Genomic DNA, 23,672 nt, shown 5'->3' with positions numbered 1-23,672 from the left:
CATTGCCAGAATGGGTGTCGAGTACTCAAAACATTGAATGTATTCAAGGCAAGGTATAATATTTATTATGCTGAGTGCTCAACTTTCCACAATGAGTTGTCAGACTTTATGGAGGCTTGGAAGTCATGCTAATTTCATTTTTAGTTCGTTGAAATTTTGTTTCCTTTTTTTCTTATTGGTCTAATAATGTGTATTTTGCAGTTTTTTCTCATGAATCTCGTTTCACTCATTTTTGTTCTTTGTTTATTTTGTTTATTTATTGCTAAAATTTCACTGTCATATAATCATGTAGGTACTGCTAAAGTATATTTTATAAACAGGTAGTTGCCTTTACAAATTAATTGGTTTCCTGGTGACCATTCACAAATTGGGAATTCGTAAAGCAGGAGTTTATTTGCCTTAGAAATAATGCTATAAGTGAGAGTTACATTTGTAAAAAGGAATATATAAAATCTAAAATGAATATTAAATGATAAGAAAATACTTTACTTCGCAAAGATTTACATATTTAAAAAATAACATAAGAAAAATTTTAAATTAAAAAAGATTCTTTGAAAAAAAAAATTAGCTCATTTCTATATCACCAGGTGAATCGAGGTAGTAGGAGATGTATTAGGAAGCTTCGGTGCATCTTTTTTTTTTTTTCAAAGAAAGCCTCAAGTGGCATTTTCATTGACTTTCACTTCTTTTTATTTGAAATAACTTGATAGCAAGCAGAAGCATTATTCATTTTGGAAAATTTACTAAATCTTTCAAAGTCTGAATCTTGCAATTCAAATATTGCTTGAGTTTTTTTGAGAAGTTTAAATGCTTCTTCTAAGCCTTTTAAAGTGAAAAACCAAGTTGGAACTTCATATTCATTATCTTCTTTGTCTTTTTCTTCTTCATCTCTCTAATTCAAGGATATAATTGGGTGAGAGTTCGATAGTGTGAGATTGAAGCAGCTCATTAACATCACCTTCCAAAACTTTCATTTGCAACTGGTTAGCCATACCTAAGATTGCTTGAGTTTCAGAATTCACAATCTTTGTTGGTCTTCAGAGAAGCCTTCAAAATTATCATTAAACTGAGGACAAAGTTTATGCCATACTCCTTTCATAGTTTTTTTGGAAACTTTATGCTTGTCTCTCTGAGTTACTCAAATTGCATCTAAAATGTGGAATCTCTTCCAAAACTCTTTGATAGGAAAGTTTCCATTTTTATCAGTTGCTTCTATTAACATTTCAAAAGTCTCTTTGAGATAATGTGCTTAAAATGTTTGCAAATTACTCCATGATCCATTGGTCTTAAAAGAGAAGTTGTATTTGGAGGTAAAAAGACCATTTTTACATTAGGGCAAATGGATGGCTAGGTGCATTGTTAATTATCAGAAGCACTTTAAATGGAATTTTTTTCTCACAATAAGGTTTCACTTCAGGAACAAAGTGATACATAACCCAATCTTTGAATAGGTGACTTTTGAGCCAAGCCTTCTTATTTGCCTTCCATATTACTGAGAGAGTATCTTTATTAATTCCTTTTAAGCTTCTTGGATTTTCTGATTGATGCACGATACACAAATAAAGGTTTTAAATTGCCAGCAGCATTTCCTCTTAATAGTAGAGTGATGCGATCTTTTGATGCTTTAAAACCTGGCATTGAGGATTCTTCTTTTGCTATGTAAGTTCTTGCAGACATCCGTTTCCAAAAAAGGCTCATCTCATCGACATTAAAAATCTGCAATGGTGAGTAATTTCCTTCTTTAATTATTTCTTCTAATTTTTCCTGATAACATTTTGCAGCTTCACTATCAGCGCTTCCAGCTTCACCTTGTACTTTAATGCTATGCTAACCAGTTTGCTTTTTATATTGGTCAACTCTCCACTACTTGCAGCAAAAGTCTCTTTGCAGTCATCCCCTTTTTGGTCTTTCAGCATTTTAAAAATGGCTAATGCTTTAATACAAATGGTTACATAGGTAACAGTTTAATCGTTGAGTTTGCTTGCTTATCCAAGCAGTTAACAGTTTTTCCTCTTGCTGATGCCAGTGCACTAGCAAAAGCTGAACTAATTCCACTGAAATCAGTGATACAACATCAAATTCCCCAAATCACTGCTGACAGAAAGACTTCCACCACGATAGCAAGACTACGAACAGGACATTATAGAGGAATGACGATCAATACAGATGATACGAGAACATATAGAAACTGCAACAACTACCCCAATACTGAACTGACACCCACTCACATCTTCACCTGTCCAGCAATTACAGCAGCCTTGCAAGAAATAGATCCTAATCCTGAACAACAGCTCTATACAAACAAAATCATCACATAGCCAAAGCAGTACAAGGAGCACACGGAAATATCTAAGACTCTTCAAAAGGACAAGACGACGACAACAACAGTTTTTCCATATGAGGAATCTTACTGCCTGTTTCTTTATTATGCAACTATATAAACTGCATAGATTGTGCATTTTTTTACTTCTTTCAAATATTTTTCTTTATCCTGTAAAATGGTGCAGACTGCAGAAGTGGCAAGAGAAAATTTCTCAGAAAGAGCTTTAACAGTGCTACCAACTTGATGGCCTGGTAATAATTTCATATTTTTTCTCTAACATAATTGCTTTTCTTTGTTTCTTTTGCTCATTTTCTGGTTTTGCACTGTTGCTTCTTTTTGACATTGTTGGAAAAGTGAAAGGGATATAGTTAAAAAGAAAACAAAATAAAAAATTAGGTGTAATTGAAGAAAACTGTGAATAACATATTTGTGTCGACAAGGCTCGTGAGAGATGGAGGCTTGCTCTGACTGATCATTATGTCATTACATACTGCATAATTCCCCATACATGCCCCAAATTGCCTTTGCCGTGCACAATTTAAAATAAAAATTCTGATCCAAAAAATTTGTGAAGCAGGAATTTGTAAAGTGAGAACTACCTGTATATTTTTTAAGTGTGCTTCTTTTTGTCCAAGATAAGGATTGATAGTTCTATTTCTCAGGCCTATAACCTGTAAAAATGGTGACATTTTTAATTTGATGTGCTTTTCTCCTTCATATGATATTTCACATGCAGGATAATTTGAAGTATTTAGTTGTTCTATTATTTTAATAAACAGATTATTTAATATATTAAAAGAAAGACAAATACAAATAATATCCTAAAAGCTATCACAAGTATATATGAAAATAATCAAATACAAATAAGATTAAATCACAAGCTGTCATATACGAGAGAGAGAGATAAACCAAGGGATCCAACATGTCCCCTCTCAGCAACTCTTTTTAATATCTACTTAAATGAAATAATAATAAAATGGAATAAAAATTTACATCAAGGAATTAAACTTTCTCCTACAGTGAACTTAAACACTCCTTTTTGCAGACGACCAAATAATAATTACAAGTTCTGAAGATAACTTACAGAAAGCTATTTTAGATGTAAATGAGATAGCCAAAGATTATGGTATGATAATATCAACAGAAAAATCAAAAACTATTGCCTTTAAAGGACAAGATCCAGCAAGAACTAAAATAGTAACAGATAACAAGATCTTAGAACAGGTGAATTCATTTAACTACCTAGGATGTATGATCACATATGAAAATGAAAAAGATATAAACATAAAAACTGCAAAATATTTAAAAATAACAGGTGTAATTAACTCTATATTTAAACCAAACCTAGTTCAAAAACAAACCAGACTAAAAGTATCAAATACATTAGCCCTACCAGTCTTAATGTATGTTTACGAAGCAAAAAGCGGCTTCTTCATGAAGCATTAGTACAGTATATTGTTTAATTTTAGGAATCGTGCAAAGTCTGCAAACAATTGGGTGAGTCTTTAACAGGAATAAATGCAAAAATGTAATATCGATGATACTGATATTTCGTAAATGAGCACTGCACACCCGGAATATTCACCCCTGATATACATATATATATATAGAGAGAGAGAGAGAGAGAGAGAGATTGTTCAATTTTTTGAGATAACGTGGTGTTTTTACTAAAAAAAAGCCAGAGTGCATTTAGTATCAAATATCCAGATAGCTAGAAGGATTTACCATAGAGCAAAGATCTAACTTTGCTCCATGGTAAATCCTTCTAGCCCATTCCATTTTAATGTTTTCTTTAAAGGAAAAACACTAACCTGCTGATATTCAGGCCTATCCTGTTCAAGGTTTTCTGGAAATCCCTGATATTATTGTGAGTTGCTTCATCATAAGGACTAGAGCTGTAGGAAGATTGATTTACTTGGTTGATATACATTTTTTAAAAAATTGAATGACTAGAAACTGAGAAAAATGAAAACAAAGTTTATTAGCACATCTAGTTTCAGCTTGTATCAGCCTTCTTCAGGTGCACATTAAAAAAGAAATAACCAGTAAAACATAGAGGAAATAATTATAAATATTACGAAAAGTTAGTGTATATATATATATATTCAATGTTGAAATGTTGAAGTCTGCACATTGTTCTCTCGTTGGCTTCATAGTTGGACGTATGCATGCATATAGCATCTTGTGAATGCCAGTATTTGAGCGTAGCACAGTGACAGTCTGAAAGGTTGTAACTCAGGTTGAGATGTAGGGGGGTCGAGAATGATTTCTTTTGATTCTATTATCTTTCTTTCTAATTCATCTTGGCAATAGAAAATGTTATTAGGCTTGTCCCATAGGACTATATGGCTAAAGTTTTCTTCATTAGAATCGGCCAAGAATAGAACATGACTAGACAAAGCATTGGCTCGTGTTCTCCTGTAACTGACGTCGCTCTCTCTTATGTTCTTCAATGTAACTTGATCGATTTCTCTGTTTGGCCAAAGTACGGTGTATCACAGTTGCACCAAATTTGGTAAACACTGGGATATTTAAGGTTGTGATGTCTGGGTTTCGGACAACTCACTGAGGAGCGGATTTTCGGAAGAGGAGTAAATAAAGTTCTTATATTGTATTTCCTAAGAACCTTGGCCAATTTGGGTGAGATAGAGCTTATGTATGGTATATAAATATTACCTTTCACCCTATTGGTCTCTTCATTATAGCGAGCGAGTGAATTTAATAGGAATTTGTCAATTGTTTTTTGTGAATAACCATTTAGTTGAAAAGTAGACCTGAGAAAATTGAGTTCTTTATTAAGTTCTGTCTCATCATCAAGAAGAGAGCGAGCACGATGTCCTAGTGTAGAAATGATTCCATACTTTTCAGGAGGATAATGATGGGATTGATCGTGGAGATATCTGTTGCTGTGGATAGCTTTTCTGTAAATCGAGATTTTTAATTTCCCTGAGGAACAGGTCAGTTTGATGTCCAAAAAGGGAAGAAAACCATTACTTCAAAAACAGCCATAAATTTTATGTTCGGAGGTCGATTATTTAGATGTTCTAGGAAATTCAAGAGAGATTCACAGCCAGGCTCCAAATCAGGAAAATGTTATCAATATATCTTTTCCAAATTCTTGGTTTTAAAGGATAAGAAAAGCTGGCTTTAACTTCCAGATCTTTTAAATAGATGTACAGGTGACAAGCGGATTACCGATTGCAAGGCCATAATTTTGTTTATAGATGGTATCCTGAAACTTGAAGTATCCTGAGTGGATGCAATAAGTAAGTAAGGCCTTGATCTTTTTAGATAATTTATCTTTGAGTAATACAAGAACTTCGTCCATAGGAACATTGGTAAATAAGGAGACTGTATCAAAACTAGCCATGATTTCATCTTCCTTAATAATAATGGGATTGACTGTGGAGATATACATTAAACAGATATACATGAAACAAAATCTGCAGAGTTTTTAATAAAAGAATATGATTTACTGGAAAAATATTTGAGAGATTTAGCCAGATATTTTGGAAGGTTATATGTTGGTGAATCAATTCCTTCTATGATAGGTCAAAGTGGGGTATCTTCCTTATGAATTTTAGGTAGTACATATAATCGTGGAATAAGCAGATGGAGAGAACGAAGAGAAAGGCATATGTTTCTAGGTAGTTCAGAGGTAGTTCTCAGTAGATTGTTGGTCCGGTTGTGGAATTCATGGGTGGGATCTCTCTCAAGGATCGAGTAAGTGTCACTCCGTAACAATTCCATCATCTTGTTATGATATTCATTAATGTTAAGAACAACTGTGGTGTTGCCTTTATCCATGGGAAGAATAATTATATTTTTGTTGTTTTGTAACTTCTTAATAGCCTGCCATTCTGATGACCAGATATTGTCTGTAGGGGGTTTGGCATTATTGATGATGAAAATGGATTCAATACAGAGTAGGAAGAAAGGAGGTAGCTTTTTCGATCTAGTTCGTTCAATTTTTAAAAAAATGTATATCAACCAAGTAAATCAATTTTTCTACATCTCTAGTCCTTATGATGAGGCAACTGACAATAATATCAGGTATTTCCAGAAACCTTGAAGAGGATAGGTTAGGTTTCTCAAGTGCTGTAAATTCCATGGCATCTTTCCTAAGTTTATCTCCTTTAAAGAAAACATTAAAATGAAACAGGCTAGAAGGCTTTACCATAGAGCAAATTTAGATCTTCTCACCAAGAGGATATTTGATACTAAATGCACTCTGGCTTTCATCATCAAATTCCTGACATGTACCCTCAAGGGGTGTACAGGATATGATAGTACTACATGAAAAATTTACATCATTACTAACTTCCTATATACAATTATCCTCCAAATCAGTCGTTAATTGTTAAGACACCAACATTATCAGATCTTATATTTCTATTGTCTAAGGCACTTTGTACTGTATCAATCCACCTATATCTTGGTCTTCCTCTGGGTCATTTTCCTGCCAACCTGGCAGAGAACACTTGTTTTGCTAATCTTTCCTCGCACATTCTGTTTAAATGATCATACCACCTGAGATTAGCTCTGCTAACGCATTCCTGGATGCTGACAACGTCAAGTTCTTTCCTAATATCCTCGTGTTTAATATGATATTGCCATTGATGCCATCTGTTCATGCCTCTAATCTTTCTCAGGACTCTCATATCTGCGGTCTCTAGTCTTTGGTCAAGTGTTTTAATTCTGACCCAGCTCTCAGATCCATAAGTTAAAACTGGTTTGAACTCTATCTTGTATACAGCTAATTTAGTGTTATGACTAATTTCTCTCTTATTCCATATGAGTTTATTCAATTGACTTCTTACCATACCAGCTTTGTTGATTCTGTTGTCTATTGCCATATTTAATTTACCATCTTCACTAAAAATCGTGCCTAAGTAGCTAAAATGTTTTACTTGTTCCACAGGTTCTCTGTTCAAAACACAGTTGACATTTTCAACGATTCTACCTATTTTCATTGTCTTTGTCTTCTTTTTTAATTACTGACCTTCATACCATATTTATTACAACAGTTATTCAATTTAGTCAGGGAATCTTGCAAACTTGTAGCGGATTTATTTATAAGTATAACATCATCTGCATAAAGCAAAGAGCAGTCATTAACATCTCCAATTATGATATCATGTTTAATAACACTTTCCTTCATAATGTGATCCATATAGATAATGAATAATAGAGGGAATAATGTACATCCTTGTCTCACACCAGATTTGACATTAAACCATCTTCCTGTACTTCCTTCAGTTCTAACTGCTGACTTGCAACGCAAATAAAGACTAAGTATTGCTTGATATAATACCCCATTGACACCATATAACTTTAGTGTATTGAATAGCTTCTCTCTTAGCACCTTGTCATATGCCTTTACTAGATCGACAAAACTGAAATACAGATCTTTGTTATATTCCCATGCTTTCTCTACTATTTGTCGTAAAATGAAGATCTGAGCCTGACAGCCTCTATTTGACCTGAATCCAGCTTGTTCTTCACCAAGCATTTCTTACACAATTCTTCTCAACCGTTTCTCAAGTATACTGCATAATACAGGCATATATCTTACCCAGAAACACTCAGTAGGGAAATACCTCTGTAATTCTCACATTCAGTTTTATTTCCCTTTTTATATATGGATACTATGAGAGCTCTACTCCATTCATCAGGAATTCGTCCCTCTGTCCATGCTTTCTGAACTATACAGTGCAACCACTGTAAGACTTTTATAACATCAAACTTCAGCATTTCTGGTCGAATATCATCTATTCCTGCTGCCTTACCACATTTCAAGCCTTTGATGGCTTTTCTACTTCAAGTATGGATATGTATTCCTGACTGTATGCCTGTTGAGTGTTTTTTTACCACTGTGCTATCAGTGGTCGTTTTATTTAGCAATTTTTCAAAGTAATTACTCCATACTTCAAGGATATCTTTTTCTCCTGTTTTCATGTCACCTTTATCATCTCGTACTCCTTTTACAGCACTCCTTCCTCCATTCCTAAGTTTCTTCAACAACCTCCAGAATATTTTGCCACCTTCTTGATATTTATTTTCTATATTCTTGCCAAAGTCCTCCCATGACTTTTGTTTAGCTAATTTTACACAGTGTTTAACTTTCTTACATTTGTCTCTGTATTCTCTAAGAGCATAAGCTGACTTATTTTCCAGGAACATTTGATATGCTTTCTTCTTTTCCTTCACTGCCTCTTTAACTTCCTGTGTCCACCATGGAGTACTGATTTTTCTATCCTTGCAGACAACCTCACCACATGCCTTTCTGGCTGAATCAATCAGGGTTTTCTTCAAGGATTGGTTCTTGTTCTCAAACTCTTTCATTTTTTCTTCAATAATCTGTGTATTTAGTCTACAGTTCACATCTGAGAGCTGCTCAACTTTTATTTGCTTTATAATTTTCTTACATGTCATTCTTTTCAATATGAAATTAAATTTTATCCTGCTCAAGACTGAATAGTGATTGCTTCGAATTTCAAAACCTCTGTATACTCTGGTGTCCTGCACCAGGGAGAAAACATCACTATCAACAATAACATAGTCAATGAGACTTTTTTTATTCCTTGCCTGTTCTCTCTGTGTGAATTTGTGCACATTTTTATGTTGGAACATGGTGTTAGTAATAACCATTCCATGTCCTGAGCAGAAATCCAACTGGTATTTGCCATTATTATTAACTTTGCTCTTTTCTCCAAATTTTCCCAAAATATTTTTGTATGTCTCACAATCATTTCCTACTTTGCTATTTAGATCCCCAACAAGGATCAACTTTTCCTTTTTCATTGTGTAGTAACTTTCTCTAGAGCCTCAAAACATTCCTCCACTTCTACCTTAGTAGAGCCTTTTGTGGGACCATAGGCACAAATAAGTCTCATTGTCCAGTTCCCCATTCTGATATTTGCTCATATCACTCTACTTGAGACTACAAATAATTCAAGAAGATTAGCCTTGTATTTAGTGTTGAATACTATGTGTACCCCTTCTTTTCCTTGATTGTCATTGCCTGAATATAACATTTTGTATTTATTGCTCAGAAAGATCTCACCAGTTTTTGTCTTTTTTGTTTCCCCTATTAATGTCACCCCTATTATGTCGATCTGGTACTTATCTAATTCCTCAGCTAGCTCCATTTCTTTGCCATTCAGGCTTCTTACGTTGATAGTACTGATCTTGAACTCTGACTTTTATATATATAATATTCATCCAAGCTTGACTTGCTTCTGCAATCTTAAGTAAAAGGCTGGTTATCGTCCACTAATTCGAGCCATACCCAATGGCCTATGAGTTGTGGAAATACTTCTGAATATGAATGCTGTACCAAACAAAGCGGCCTTTTGCAGCTGCCCAGTTTTTAAGCCATCTAACTCAAGTGCTTCTAAATGTTTATTCAATGTTTTAGGGATGGCTCCTAAAGCACCTATTATTATGGGACCAATTTTTGTTTTCTTTTGCCAGATTTATTCAACTTCGACTTGATATAATTTTTTCAGTTTCTTTTTGTCAATCCGACTACTCCTGGTACTGATATTTCGATAAACTGAACACCCTTGTTTTCACTTTTTTCAACCATTGTTATATCGGGTGTATTACATGTCAGTCTGAATTTTGAAATCCCAGAGCATTTTAGCTCTGGAATTTCATTCTCATCCACTTTCTGGTGAACTTTATGCTTCCAATAGTCTTTAGATACTTTAAATCCATACTTTTTACATAAATGCCAGTGAATTATCTTAGCTATGTTATCATGCCTTTTACTGTACTCAATTTGTGCGATTTTGCTGTAACCACTTATAATGTGGTCTACCATTTCTTTCTTTTTTGTGCACAATCTACATTTGCTGTCTTCTTGAATTTTTTGTATTTTTGCCTCCATAAAGTTGGTTTTAATGGCTTGTTCTTGTGCTGCAAAAATTACCGATTCTGTTTCTTTCTTTAGTGCTCAATTTCTCAACCATTGCCAGGTCAAGTTTCTGTCAATGCTGTCCTTTATGATGTGTCTAGGTATTTTCCATGCAGTGCCTTATTTTTCCATCTTTCAGTTCTCACTATATATATATATATATATATATATATATATGGTGGCATCACGTGATCATTTCGGTTGGGTGTGCTGTCATATTTTCCAGGAGAGGGAAGCTTGGAGACAAATAATTACATCAATAAATTTTTATAAATATTGATTTAATTAAATAATTACATCAATAAACATCTTTTAGCTTTTTTTATGTAATTATTTGTTGAGGTAAACTATAAATACATTATTTTCATTTTGCATCGATTTTAATGATCTTTATTTCTTGGGGAAAAAAAAGATATTCAGAATTAATAGTTTTTAGCACAATTTCATATATTAAAAAATTGACTGGCATATTTTCTTAAAAATCAACTAATTAATTAATCCTAAATTAAATTACTTCAGTTTAAAAGCAAAGAAAATAAAAAGTTGCTGAGTAGAGCAAATAGCACGATACTATAAATTCTAAACATGAATAAGTGAATTTATGATGGAATAATTAAAAAAAGAAAAAACCTTATGAGAGAGAGAGAGTATTGCAGAAATAAATATGGTTTGATGGAGCAGCAAATCATCTCGTAAAATTTGTTGCACATGTTATGTATATTTCTCTGGTTTGTGTATATTTTGCTCTGTTTTCCAAGAATTTTATTTTGTTTACTGAGACTCGGTATACATAACATCCAATTATTATCGGAATTATCCACATTTTTGAGAATCCTAAATTCATTACTTTTTTATTTTATTTTTTTACTATCAGTGGTTCTTCTGTCTTATCACTGTGTTGAGGCTTAAGTGCTGTGAAGAATTCATGTTAGAGGTTTAATGGAATATTAGCAGCACTGAGAAAGAATTAAAACTAATTTTAATACTTCCGATATTTCGTCTCCGTCACAGAGACATCTTCGTGGATTACAAAAACTTTTTGTAACAACACACACAAAAACAATACAAAGTGAAACTAAAGTCCTACTAGGTGCTGCGTCCTCTATGAGCATTTGTAGGTGGCCTGGGATGTAAAGAGGGATCTCTGACAATTAAAGTTTCCCAAATTTTATGAAGTTTAATGCAACCATGTTTGTTTAAATTAGGTTGATTGCTGAGTGCAGATGCAGATTCAAAGAATAGTCTTTCTTTTTTGAATTTACTATGGTGGAGCATGGTAGTTTTTTCCAGGAGATTCTGTGTGATGTATCCAAAACATGGTCTGCAAGGCCAGACTGACCATAATCATGTTTGCAGATGTAAGAACTGTGTTCTTCCTGGATGGATGCTGACCTGCCTGTTTGTCTGAAGTAGGCAAGTTTATAGGAACAAGGCACTCTATATACACCAGGCACTGAAAGAGGGGGGAGCTGGTCTTTAGTGGAGCGGATAGCTCCACTAAAGACCAGATAGGACTTTAGTTTCACTTTGTATTGTTTTTGTGTGTGTGTTGTTACAGAAAGTTTTTGTAATCCCCGAAGATGTCTCTGTGACAGAGACAAAATATTGGAAGTATTAAAATTAGTTTTAATCCTTTCTCAGTGCTGTTAATATTCCATTAAACCTCTAACGTGTATGACTTCTGTCTTATCAATCTCACATATACAGGTATTTTGTTGTAGATCAACGTCTTACAATACACAGAATATTTATTTTTATTCAGGAATAGATATTTTTTACTGTCTGTTGTTTCCGAAGACTAGAATAATAATATCTCTATACCGTTAAAAAACTTTGCAACCTCAACAAATGCTATACTGCACAAGCAAAAGAAAAAATAATTAGCATTTTTCTCCTAACATCACTAATCATCCACTTTCAAATTTTCAGTTCTGGAAAACGTGTAACAGCTGTTTGTAATAAAGCCATCAGATATAGTGACAGGTGACATCATTCAATTGGATTGGTTGACACAATAACCAATCACAGCCGCTAGGTGCTGAGTGAGCTCAAAATTTAAACTCACCTAGTCAAGCCTTCTCAGTGGTTTAAAAAAAATACAACACTAAGAATTTGACATGCTGTGCCCTCTTTACATCATTTCGAATGGCTCAAAGGTGTATGCATTTTGAAAGCGCACCCGGGCTATTAATGCGAATGAGACACAATGTTTACGAAGCAGAAAGTGGCTTCTTCATGAAGCATTAGTACAGTATATTGTTCAATTTTAGGAATCGCGTGAAGTCTGCAAACAATTGGGTGAGTCTTTAATGGGAATAAATGAAAAATATAATATTGATGATACTGATATTTTGTGGATGAGCATTGCACACCTAACACACCCGGAATATTCACCCCTAATAGTTATATATACACTAAGGGGCTCCACCGCCTGATGCTTACGGTGCCCAACTCCCCAGAGTTCCAGACTGGTAGGCCAGTTCTCCTTGAATTCTGATTACTTGAATTTTGAAGACTCGAAAGGGGTTTTCGGCCCCCCCTCCCTGGTACCTACATCGACCCCCCCTAAGTTCCGGACTGGTAGGCCAGTTCTCCTTGAATTCTGATGCCTCGAATTTTGAACACTCGAAAGGGGTTACCCCCTGACGCCTATGCCGTCCCCCCCCCTAGTTCCAGACTGGTAGGCCGATTCTCCTTGAATTTTGAAGACTTGAAAGGGGGATTCTGCCCCACGGCCCCCAACCCCAAAGTTCCAGACTTGTAAGCCGGTTTTCCTTGAATTCTGAAGACTCGAAAGAGGGTTCCCCGGTGCATATGGCACCCCCACTCCGAGTTTCGGACTGGTAGGCCTGTTCTCCTTGAATTCTGATGCCTCAAATTTTGAACACTGGAAAGGGTTTCCCCTGACACCCCACCCCCCGGGTTCTGGACTGGTAGGACGGTTCTCCTTGAATTCTGATGCCTCGAATTTTGAACACTCGAAAGGGGGGTTTTTCCCCTAGCGCCTACGGCGCCCATCCCCCTGAATTCCGGACTGGTGGGCTGGTTCTCCTTGAATTCTGATGCCTCGAATTTTGAACACTCGAAAGGGGGTTACCCCCTGGGGCCTACAGCACCCCCCCCCCCCCAAGTTCCAGACTGGTAGGTTGGTTCTCCTTGAATTCTGAAGACTCGAAAGGGGGCTCCCCTGACACCTACTCCCCCCCCCGAGTTTGGGACTGGTAGGCTAGTTCTCCTTGAATTCTAAAGACTCGAAAGAGGGATTCCTCTGGTGCCTACGGCACCCACTCAGAGTTCCGAACTGGTAGGCCAGTTCTTCTTGAATTCTGATGCCTTGAATTTTGAACACTCGAAAGGGGGTTCCCCTGGCACCTATGGCACCCATCCCCCCGAGTTCCGGACTGGTAGGCCGGTTCTCCTTGAAATCTGATGCCTTGAATTTTGAACACTCGAAAGGGGGTTCCCCTGGCACCTACGGCACCAATCCCCCCAACTTCCGGACTGGTAGGCCAGTTCTCCTTGAAATCTGATGACTCGAATTTTGAAGACGTGACACCTAAGGTAGCCCCTGAGTTTCAAATAACTTGACAAAAAAACGTGACACAAAAATGTTACAAAAAAGGCTTATCATTCTATGTTATAGAGTATATATGTATATATATATATATTAAAAAGTGTTTGGAAGTAGAGGACATCTCTCTCTCTCTCTCTCACTTTTACCTTAATTTTATGCATTGTTTTTCAGATATGTTTAAATTTTTTTTTATTTAATAAACATTAAAATATGTATCATTAAAAGAAAAGAAAAAAAAATTAGGTATGTTTGTTCTTTGTAATATGTCAAATGTTTTTTTCATAATCTAAATTTTTCTAAATTCATCTTCTGTTCAAAATTTTGTTTAAAATAACTTGTAGAGAAAAGAAGAGAATTTTTTATTTTCTTTATAAGTAGTTTTAAATAAAATGCTGCATCCATTGTAGAGCATCCTTTTCTAAATCCATTTTTACATTCTTATTTATTATTATTACACCAACTATGGGGTCATCAGACTTGTCGTGAGAGGTTCATTCAATTGACAACATATTTTTTGCACCAAATCTTAAAATTCTTAACATTTCCTGCATTAACAACATTTCAAGTAATGCATTCCATTTGTTAAGTAAAAAAATCTACTTCTCATACCCTTCTTCACCACACACTCTTACATAACTTCCAAGGATAGCCTCTGACTTTTTCCCTCTCAATTGCATTCCAGAGGCTTGATATTGTCTAGTGACTTGTCTCTGGATCTCCAATGTTTCCACATCACAATGAAAACCAGCTGACCAAATCTGAGCACAGTAGTCCAAGTGTGGTTTGAACAGTGCTTTATACAGTGGCATAACTACCTCCTTATCCCTACATGTTTAGTGTGCTGCTTATCATAACGGTACTATGATGTGCAGTCTTTGTAGTAGAGGATTCAAGAGTGATGGTTGACATCACTCTTGAATCTCATCCACTTCTTGCAATATGACACCATCAGTATAGTATGTTTCTGCACTCCAAAATGCAACACCTTTCACTTATTAATATTAAAATATAACCCACTCTTTTGTCCATGTCAAAAGTCTATTCAAATCTTCCTGAAAGGAATCAACATCAGCAGTACTACTAATAATTCTCCCAAACATTGCATCACCAGCAGCAAGCAACTGAAGATCCCCAGTCAGTCCACATGGTATATCATTTACAAAGAAGTTAAACAGCAAGGGTCTAAGAACAGAACCCTGTGCCATGTCACTGTTTACCCTCCTTTTTTTGAGACACTGCTTTATCATACACTGCTTGCTGGTATCATTCAGAAAGCCAATCACCAATCCATCTAACCAGTATACTATTTATTCCCATCCTCTGTATCTTGTACTCCAACTTATCATGTGGTAATCTATCGAATGATTTCAAAGTCCAAGAATATCACTATGTATGATTCATCCTTATCTAACATGCTCGTTACCTTATCATATCAGTACTGCTGATTTCAGGAAGATTTGAATAGACTTTTGACGTGGACAAAGGAATGGGTTATAGTGGGTTAAAATGCAAGTTAATTGCTTAAACAAGGCCTGTCCTTCAAAAAAATCCATGCTGATCATCATAAAGAATACTCTGTCCATAAATTCAATCTTGTATTCTCTTCCTAACCAATCTCTCCAACACCTTGACAACAACTGCAGTTATACAGACTGGTCTATAATTGGAAACTTCTGTCCTGGAACCATGCTTGTGGAATGGAACTATTTTGCCTTCCTTGGGTACATTTCTCACTGCAAAACTTTCCTTAAATAACCAGGTCAAGAGCATAGCTAACTGTGACATTCCTTAAAATATGTGGTGATATGTCATCCATTCCCACAGCCTTATTAATATCTAACCCAATGAACACTTGATACACCAATGATTCTTTCACTCTTTATTTTTACTTTTTCATTAATTATTCTGCTATATATTTTGTAGCATATATTCAGTAAATTAATTCCTATGTAATCAGCAGTTTTCTACCATCCCCCCTCCCCTTTTTTTAATTTATAAATATTGGTATTATTATACTTTGTATTCTATTCCATTAGTATTTGGTCACTTGTATATATTTTATTTTAAAAATTTTATTTAAATATTGGTATTACTATACTTTGTATTCTATTCCATTAGTATTTGGTCACTTGTATATATTTTATTTTAAAAATTTTATTTAAATATTGGTATTACTATACTTTGTATTCTATTCCATTAGTATTTGGTCACTTGAAAATTTTAATCTCTGATGAAATTTTGTGTTTTCAGTGTAATTTTTTTTAATGCTAGTATTATCTGTCCAAAGATCTGTAAAGTGATCTAAGAATGCTTTTAAATCTACTTCATAACTGATATTTGCAGTTTCTTTTATATCTGTACTCATGTTTTAATATTTTATGTGTAGGGCTTATTCTGTCTCTTTCTAGTTTCTCTTTTGGTTATTGCATATCTTTTGTTATATTCAGGTTTGTCGTCTTGTTTTTTGCTACTTAACCATCTTTTAAAGACCAGATTTTTATGTTCATTTATTGTTTTTATTTCATTATTCCATATATGTTATTTTTATTTTTAGGGCTTTCCTACAGAAAAATCACTTTCTGCAGGTAGCTGATAGCTATGCTTGAACAAAATGTCTTCTCCTAGACAAGCAAGCTTTCTTAATTTATCAAAAAATTCAGATGAGATAAGAATTATTTTTTAAAAAATTTTCTCGCTTCAAAAAAAATTACTTCCATTATAGTGGCTTTAGCATAAATGCTTATAGCACTTCATTGCATCTGTATATTATCCTTGAACATTTTTATGTCATTTTATATTTAATACCTGTAAACTAATCTTTATTAAGTGATCTCTGAAAATACTGGGAATGCTGTATTTCAGAGAAATATTAAAGTTTAATGCTATTTTTAATACACTGCATGTTTGTCAAGCATTTTAAATAACCCAGATATAGAAATTTAACTGAATAATAAATATTATTAATGGAAGATGATTAGGTAATAATCAGATGAGGAAAACAATTGACAAAGAGCAATATATATTTGAAACATCCATAGAATGGTTTGGAATGAAAAGACCTATTGATTAAACTAAAACAGTGGCATTATAAAATAATTATATTGCCACTTATTATTATATTATAATAATTATAAAAAATAATACTTTTAATTATCTTAGATGTGAAATATCATATTAAGAGAAAAGTACATAAAACTAAAAACTGCAATATTGTTATAGGCATGATAAATAGAACTCTCTCAATCCTAATCTTGTACAAAAAGACATGCTTAAAAATATGCAGTACTTTAGCAGTACCTATAAAAATTTGGCCAGTAAGCAGCATATACAATAAATATAAACAAGTGAAATGAGGTTCATGAAAAGAACTGCAAAAACACATTAGACCAAAAAAAAAAAGCTCCAAAGACATTTTAAAAGAACCAGACATAAAATCATTAGAAGAAAAACTAAAAAAACAACATTGGATAGAATATGTAAACTGAATGGCCAAAGCATAGTATCCTAAACAATTAATAAAATATAAACCAATTGAAGAAAAAAAAAAAAAGGCTGGATAGGTCTCAAAAGAGAATATTAGATTAAAATTGAGACCAGACCAAATCATAAGGTCTCTATCTATAGTTAGTTTTACGATGACGATGATGTTTTTAAAAATAATATAGTGAACAATTTCTGACATATATAAATTTACAGTTGAAAAGAAGAGTGTATAAAGGTATTCCAAATGCTGTTCGAGGAGAAGTCTGGTCTCGTTTACTGAACATTCCCCGTGTAAAGCTTGAACAAGAAGGAAAATATTGGGTAAGAGTTAGTATTTAGTTTTGGAATTTTTGATATCGGATGATAATTGAACTTCTTGTTAGTACCATTATCATCCATGTGTATAGTCAAATTGAAATAATCTGTCTTGTGCAAGAGGTATTCTCTTAATTAACATTTAATGTTTGATTCAAATATCAAGTGACTAACTATGATAATTGATTTTAATGATGCAGAAGTCATATATTTCCATATATAGTTAGTAAAATGATGTAATCACTATGTTATTAAAAATGCACTGAATCTACGATCCAGATATCTGATCTCTTTTTAACTAAGTGAAAAAAATGTTCTGCAACTGTTTCTGATCCAGAATATTTTAATAATATGGTGATAGAACATTATACTATTTGTGTATGAAGATATATGACTTCTGCATTGATTCAAGCTCTGTATCTTCCCAGGTCTGATGACACCTCAGTAAAGATTGAAACCAGGAAATAATGCACAGCACTTCTTTAAAAGGAAGAAGTGCTGTGCATTATTTCAATTTCTGAAGACTGTTTCTGGAATCTGCCATAGCATAACATTCTCCAAATCTAAACAAATAATAGGGGTGACTGAAACAAAAAAGACCAAAACTGGTGAGATCTTTCTGAGTAATAAATACAAAATGTTATATTCAGGCAATGACAATCAAGGAAAAGAAGGAGTAGCCATAGTATTCAACACAAAATACTAGGCTAATCTTCTTGAATGGCAATCAGTCTCAAGTAGAGTGATGTGGGCAAATATGAGAATGGGGAACTGGACAATGAGACTTATTTGTGCCTATGGTCCCACAGAAGGTTCTACTAAGGTAGAAGTGGAGGAATTTTTTGATGCTTTAGAAAAAGCAACTGACACAATGAAAATTGAAAAGTTGATCCTTGTTGGGGATCTAAATAGCAGAGTAGGAAATGATTGTGAGACATACAAAAATAATTTGGGAAAATTTGGAGAAAAGAGCAAAGTTAATAATAATGGCAAATATCTGTTGGATTTCTGCTCAGGACATGGACTGGTTATTACTAACACCATGTTCCAACATAAAAATGTGCACAAATTCACATGGAGAGAAGAGGCTAGGAATAAGAAAAGTCTCATTGACTATTGTTGGATCCTACTTCATCTTAATCTGTACCTTGGATCCGACATGTTATTTACTACGATGTTCTTAACCTAAAAATAGTTGCTAGTTGGTTTCTAATTCAAATATAGAGAAAATTTATATTTAAAGACTGCGCCACTCTATATCTGAATTAGTTCAAGAATTGAAGAAAAATCAACCTTCAACTATTTCTCCTTAATATATATACTGGCCGAGTATATTTGACTTACTTAATTTACCCGCTTTGGTTCGAATATTTTATGAATGGTGCAGTAAAAGAGATTCAGGCAAAATACAACTTTTGATTAACAAAAACAAACATTTAATATAAGCTATATAACACATACATAAATTCTACTTCTAATTTAAACAATAAAAACAAGTCAAACATTAAGCCAAGTCAATCACATTAGTTCAACCTTCCAAGCCTTCACATACACTTTCTCAGCTTCTGAGTTACAAAGTTCCTGCACATATATAAATATAATAGAACTTCCTATCTAATCAGTTTTCACACACTTCTCAGTCATGCTATAAGTTCAAAATATCGCAGGCACTAATAGTTGAAAATATCTCTCTAACAATTCTTAACTTCAACTCTCAATCACGAAGAGTTTCCACAGTTGAGGTTAGGTTAAGCGTAGCGTAATTAACACTCAATTCTTCAAGCATTGAAATAATACACTAAGATAGTCCTTACCGGAAATAGTTCCTAGTACATCAAATACGTTGTGAGCAAACTTTTAAATTATTTTTATTTCACTTAAGAACACATCTACAAGACTTATCCACAGTTATAATTAAAACACTATCAATCGCGCTTCAGAAATCCAGATATCGACTGCAGGGTACTTCAACTATCCTTGTTACCACGCATAAACTAATTAAAACACTGTGCGGTTCTCCTTAGGGCAAATCGGAAATAAGCCGCAATTCTAGACCAACTGGGTTTATTCAGAATTCTTCCTTGAACATCCAGCTTTTTATATTACCCGATTACAGCATCAATTTCCCTTTTATTATTACTGCTGGCTTCACTTTCAGCTATAAAATTCACTTCGTCCTTGCTCACTTATAAAAATTATCCTCTTAACTCCTGCCCTTAAGAACCTTTCATTTACTTCTACTTCTCTAGTTTATGCCCTTGCTTCCTTTCACTTCTAAGTTTTCGTTCCAACTCTCTCTTGTTACCTCTTATATTTTTTTATTATTCTTTTTCCCGCCCTCGCTCTGTTCCACTCGCGCTCGTTTATTTCACGCGTTTCCATGACAACAAATAAACGTAAACATTTTCGCTAACGTTACATAAGGTTATACCACTACATTCAGTTATTACATAACGTTAAACTTTCACAAACAAGAATAAATAGAATATTTGCATTTCAATAAATGCGTAGTTAAATTACAAATACAAGTTTTTATAATATTGACATAACAATAAATAAAATAGCTTAATAATATTTAATACAGAATCTTATTACTATTAACACATATCTTTGATTAAACAATTAAATATTAGATATAATTAAGGTAATTACATGATATCAAATTATAATTTAAGTTATTTACATTAAATAATATTTACAAATGTAGCCTTTGTGATGGAAGATCATGTTGGATTCTGAAGCAAATAATAATTACTCTAATATCTACATAATCAGAATCCAACACTATGTTATTGTTGATAGTGATGTTTTCTCCCTGGTGCAAGACACCAGAGTGTACAGAGGATTTGAAATTGGAAGTGATCGCTATTTAGTCTTGAGCAGGATAAAATTGAATTTCATATTGAAAAGAATAACATGTAAGAAAGTTTTAAAGCGAATAAAAGTTGAGCAGCTCTCAGATGTGAACTGTAGACTAAAATATACAAAGATTATTGAAGAAAAAATGAAAGAGTTTGAGAACAGGAACCAAACCTTGGAGATTCAGTGGCAAGCCTTCAAGAAAACACTGATTGATTCAGCCAGAGAGGCATGTGGTGAGGTTGTCTGCAAGGATAGAAAAATCAGAACTCCCTGGTGGACACAGGAAGTTAAAGAGGCAGTGAAGGAAAAGAAGAAAGCATATCAAAAGTTCCTGTCAAATAAGTTAGCTTGTGCTCTTAGAAGATATAGAGACAAATGCAAGAATGCTAAACACTGTCTAAAACTAGCTAAACAAAAGTTCTGGGAGGATTTTGGCAAGAATATAGAAAATAAATATCAAGAAGGTGGCAAAATATTCTGGAGGTTGTTGAAGAAGCTTAGGAATGGAGGAAAGAGTGCTGTAAAAGGAGTTAGAGATGATACAGGTGACATGAAAACAGGATAAAAAGATATCCTTGAAGTATGGAGTAATTACTTTGAAAAACTGCTAAATGAAACAAGCAGTGATGACAGCACAGTGGTAAAAAACACTCAACAGGCATACATATCCATACTTGAAGTAGAAAAAGCCATCGAAGGCTTGAAATGTGGAAAGGCAGCAGGAGTAGATGATATTCAACCAGAAATGCTGAAGTATGGTAGTATAAAAGTCTTACAATGGCTGCACTGCATAGTTCAGAAAACCTGGACAGAGGGACGAATTCCCGATGATTAGAGTAGAGCTCTCATAGTACCCATATATAAAAAGGGAAATAAAACTGAATGTGAGAATTACAGAGGTATTTCCCTACTGAGTGTTCCTGGCAAAATCTATGCAAGTATACTTGAGAAACGGTTGAGAAGAATTGTGGTAGAAAAGCTTGGTGAAGAACAAGCTGTATTCAGGCCAAACAGAGGCTGTCAGGATCAGATCTTCACTTTACAACAAATAGTGGAGAAAGCATGGGAATATAACAAAGATCTGTATTTAAGTTTTGTCGATTTGGAAAAGGCATATGACAAGGTGCCAAGAGAGAGAAGCTATTCAATACGCTGCAGTTATATGGTGTCAATGGGGCATTATATCAAGCAATACTTAGTCTTTATTTGAGTTGTAAGTCAGCAGTTAGAATTGAAGGAAGTACAGGAAGATGGTTTAATGTTAAATCTGGTGTGAGACAAGGATGTACATTATCCCCTCTGTTATTCATTATCTATATGGATCACGTTATGAAGGAAAGTGGTATTAAACATGATATCAAAATTGGAGATGTTAATGGCAGCTCTTTGCTTTATGCGGATGATGTTATACTTCTAAATAAATCCGCTACAAGTCTGCAAGATTCTCTGACTAAATTGAATAGCTGTTGTAATAGATATGGTATGAAGGTCAGCAATAAAAAGACAAAGACAATGAAAATAGGCAGAATCATTGAAAATGTCAACGTGTTGTGAATGGAGAACCTGTGGAACAAGTAAAACATTTCAGCTACTTAGGCACGATTTTTACTGAAGATGGTAAATTAAATATGGAAATAGACAACAGAATCGGCAAAGCTGGTATAGTGGGAAGTCAATTGCATAAATTCATATGGAATAAGAGAGAAATTAGTCGGAACACTAAATTAGCTGTATACAAGACAGTGTTCAAAACAGTTTTAACTTATGGATCTGAGAGCTGGGTCAGAAGTAAAACACTTGACCAAAGACTAGAGACCGCAGATATGAGAGTCCTGAGAAAGATTAGAAGCGTAAACAGATGGCATCAATGGCAATATCGAATTAAAAATGAGGATATTAGGAAAGAACTTGACATTGTCAGCATCCAGGAATGCGTTAGCAGAGCTAATCTCAGGTGGTATGGTCACCTAAACAGAATGGGCGAGGAAAGATTAGCAAAACAAGTGTTCTCTGCCAAGTTGGCAGCAAAATGACCCAGAGGAAGACCAAGATATAGGTGGATTGATACGGTACAAAATGCCTTAGACGATAGAAATATAAGATCTGATAATGTTGGAGTCTTGACAAGTAACAGACTGATTTGGAGGAAAATTGTAGACAGGAAGTTAGTAATGATATAATTTTTTCATGTAGTACTATCACATTCTGTCTACCCCTTGTGGGTACATGCCAGGAATTTGATGATGATGATGATGATGATATATAAACAAATTTGGCTGCCTCACCATAAATTCAGGAGATAGGTCATCATCTTGAGATCCATCACTACACCCATATAGGGTGCCAGTTAGGACCATAGGTTCCAAGCGTTTTACACTCAATCTATTTGCCTGCCTGCTGATGTGCCTACATGCATGCACTTAGTGTATTTCTTAGTGCTCTTAAAATTATATTTTTGATCAAGGCAAAATGTTACACCTAAGTAAATAAACTTGGTTAGTTAATCATTATCTTGAGACTTTTTTTTTTCTAAACATCAACGTGAGAGGTAATTAACACCAGATTAGGAGTATATTCATGCTGTAAGAATTCACAAGTTTGTTGATGGTGAAAGGTAGTGAGTGGCTTCCTGCTCCCTTCCTGAAAGAAAATGTGTTTAGAGAATATATTTGCATGGCTTGCAGATGGAGAAGTCATGTTAGTAGGAGATAGATTTATAACTTGAGTTATAAATTTTAAACACTCAAGTTATAAATTTTGCAGCAATAATTGATTTATCTCAAAACAAAATTCAGTCATTTGTCCTGCTGAAGTAATTAATACTGATTTATAACTTTTCTTCTTGTTATTCTATTTTAATGTTGAGCATAATTCTTAAATAGCTTTTTCTTAAATGCTTATTAGTAAGCATTTAAGAAATTTACAAAAGTAAATCATTTAATCTGAAAATCTCCCTCCCTCCCCCTCCTCAAGTATTTCATAATGTGTTGCTTATATTGATAACTTAGTATTATCTTGCATATTCCTTTTAGGAGATGTATGCATTAGCCAAAACATTTTCAACAGATATTCGTCAAATTGACTTAGATGTTAACAGAACATATAGAAATCACATCATGTTTAGGGAGAGATATGGTGTAAAGTAAGTACTTAGTTGGTTTTTTTTGTTTGTTTTTTCAGTTAATTAACTTTGT

At 34.1% G+C, this 23,672-nt stretch overlaps 1 protein-coding gene across 12 annotated transcripts in view; it reads left to right on the top strand.

The window, feature by feature from the left end:
* The window catches only part of LOC150104068 (USP6 N-terminal-like protein), a 615,889-nt gene that overhangs the window by 455,826 nt on the left and 136,391 nt on the right, over window positions 1–23,672 (top strand). For all 12 annotated transcript variants that reach the window (XM_090397263.1, XM_090397258.1, XM_090397257.1 and 9 more), the window contains 2 exons: window positions 17,515–17,622; window positions 23,511–23,620. In XM_090397263.1, coding sequence (XP_090253389.1) covers window positions 17,515–17,622; window positions 23,511–23,620 — 218 coding nt within the window. The remainder of the gene's footprint in view (window positions 1–17,514; window positions 17,623–23,510; window positions 23,621–23,672) is intronic.

Source organism: Typopeltis vanoorti, chromosome 8 (assembly GCF_054136105.1).
Source record: "Typopeltis vanoorti isolate ZY-2024b chromosome 8, IOZ_Tvanoo_1.0, whole genome shotgun sequence".
Classification (NCBI taxonomy): Eukaryota; Metazoa; Arthropoda; class Arachnida; order Uropygi; family Thelyphonidae; genus Typopeltis; species Typopeltis vanoorti.
The sequence above is the reverse complement of the archived record's forward strand: the minus strand, read 5'-3'. Positions and strand labels throughout refer to the sequence as shown.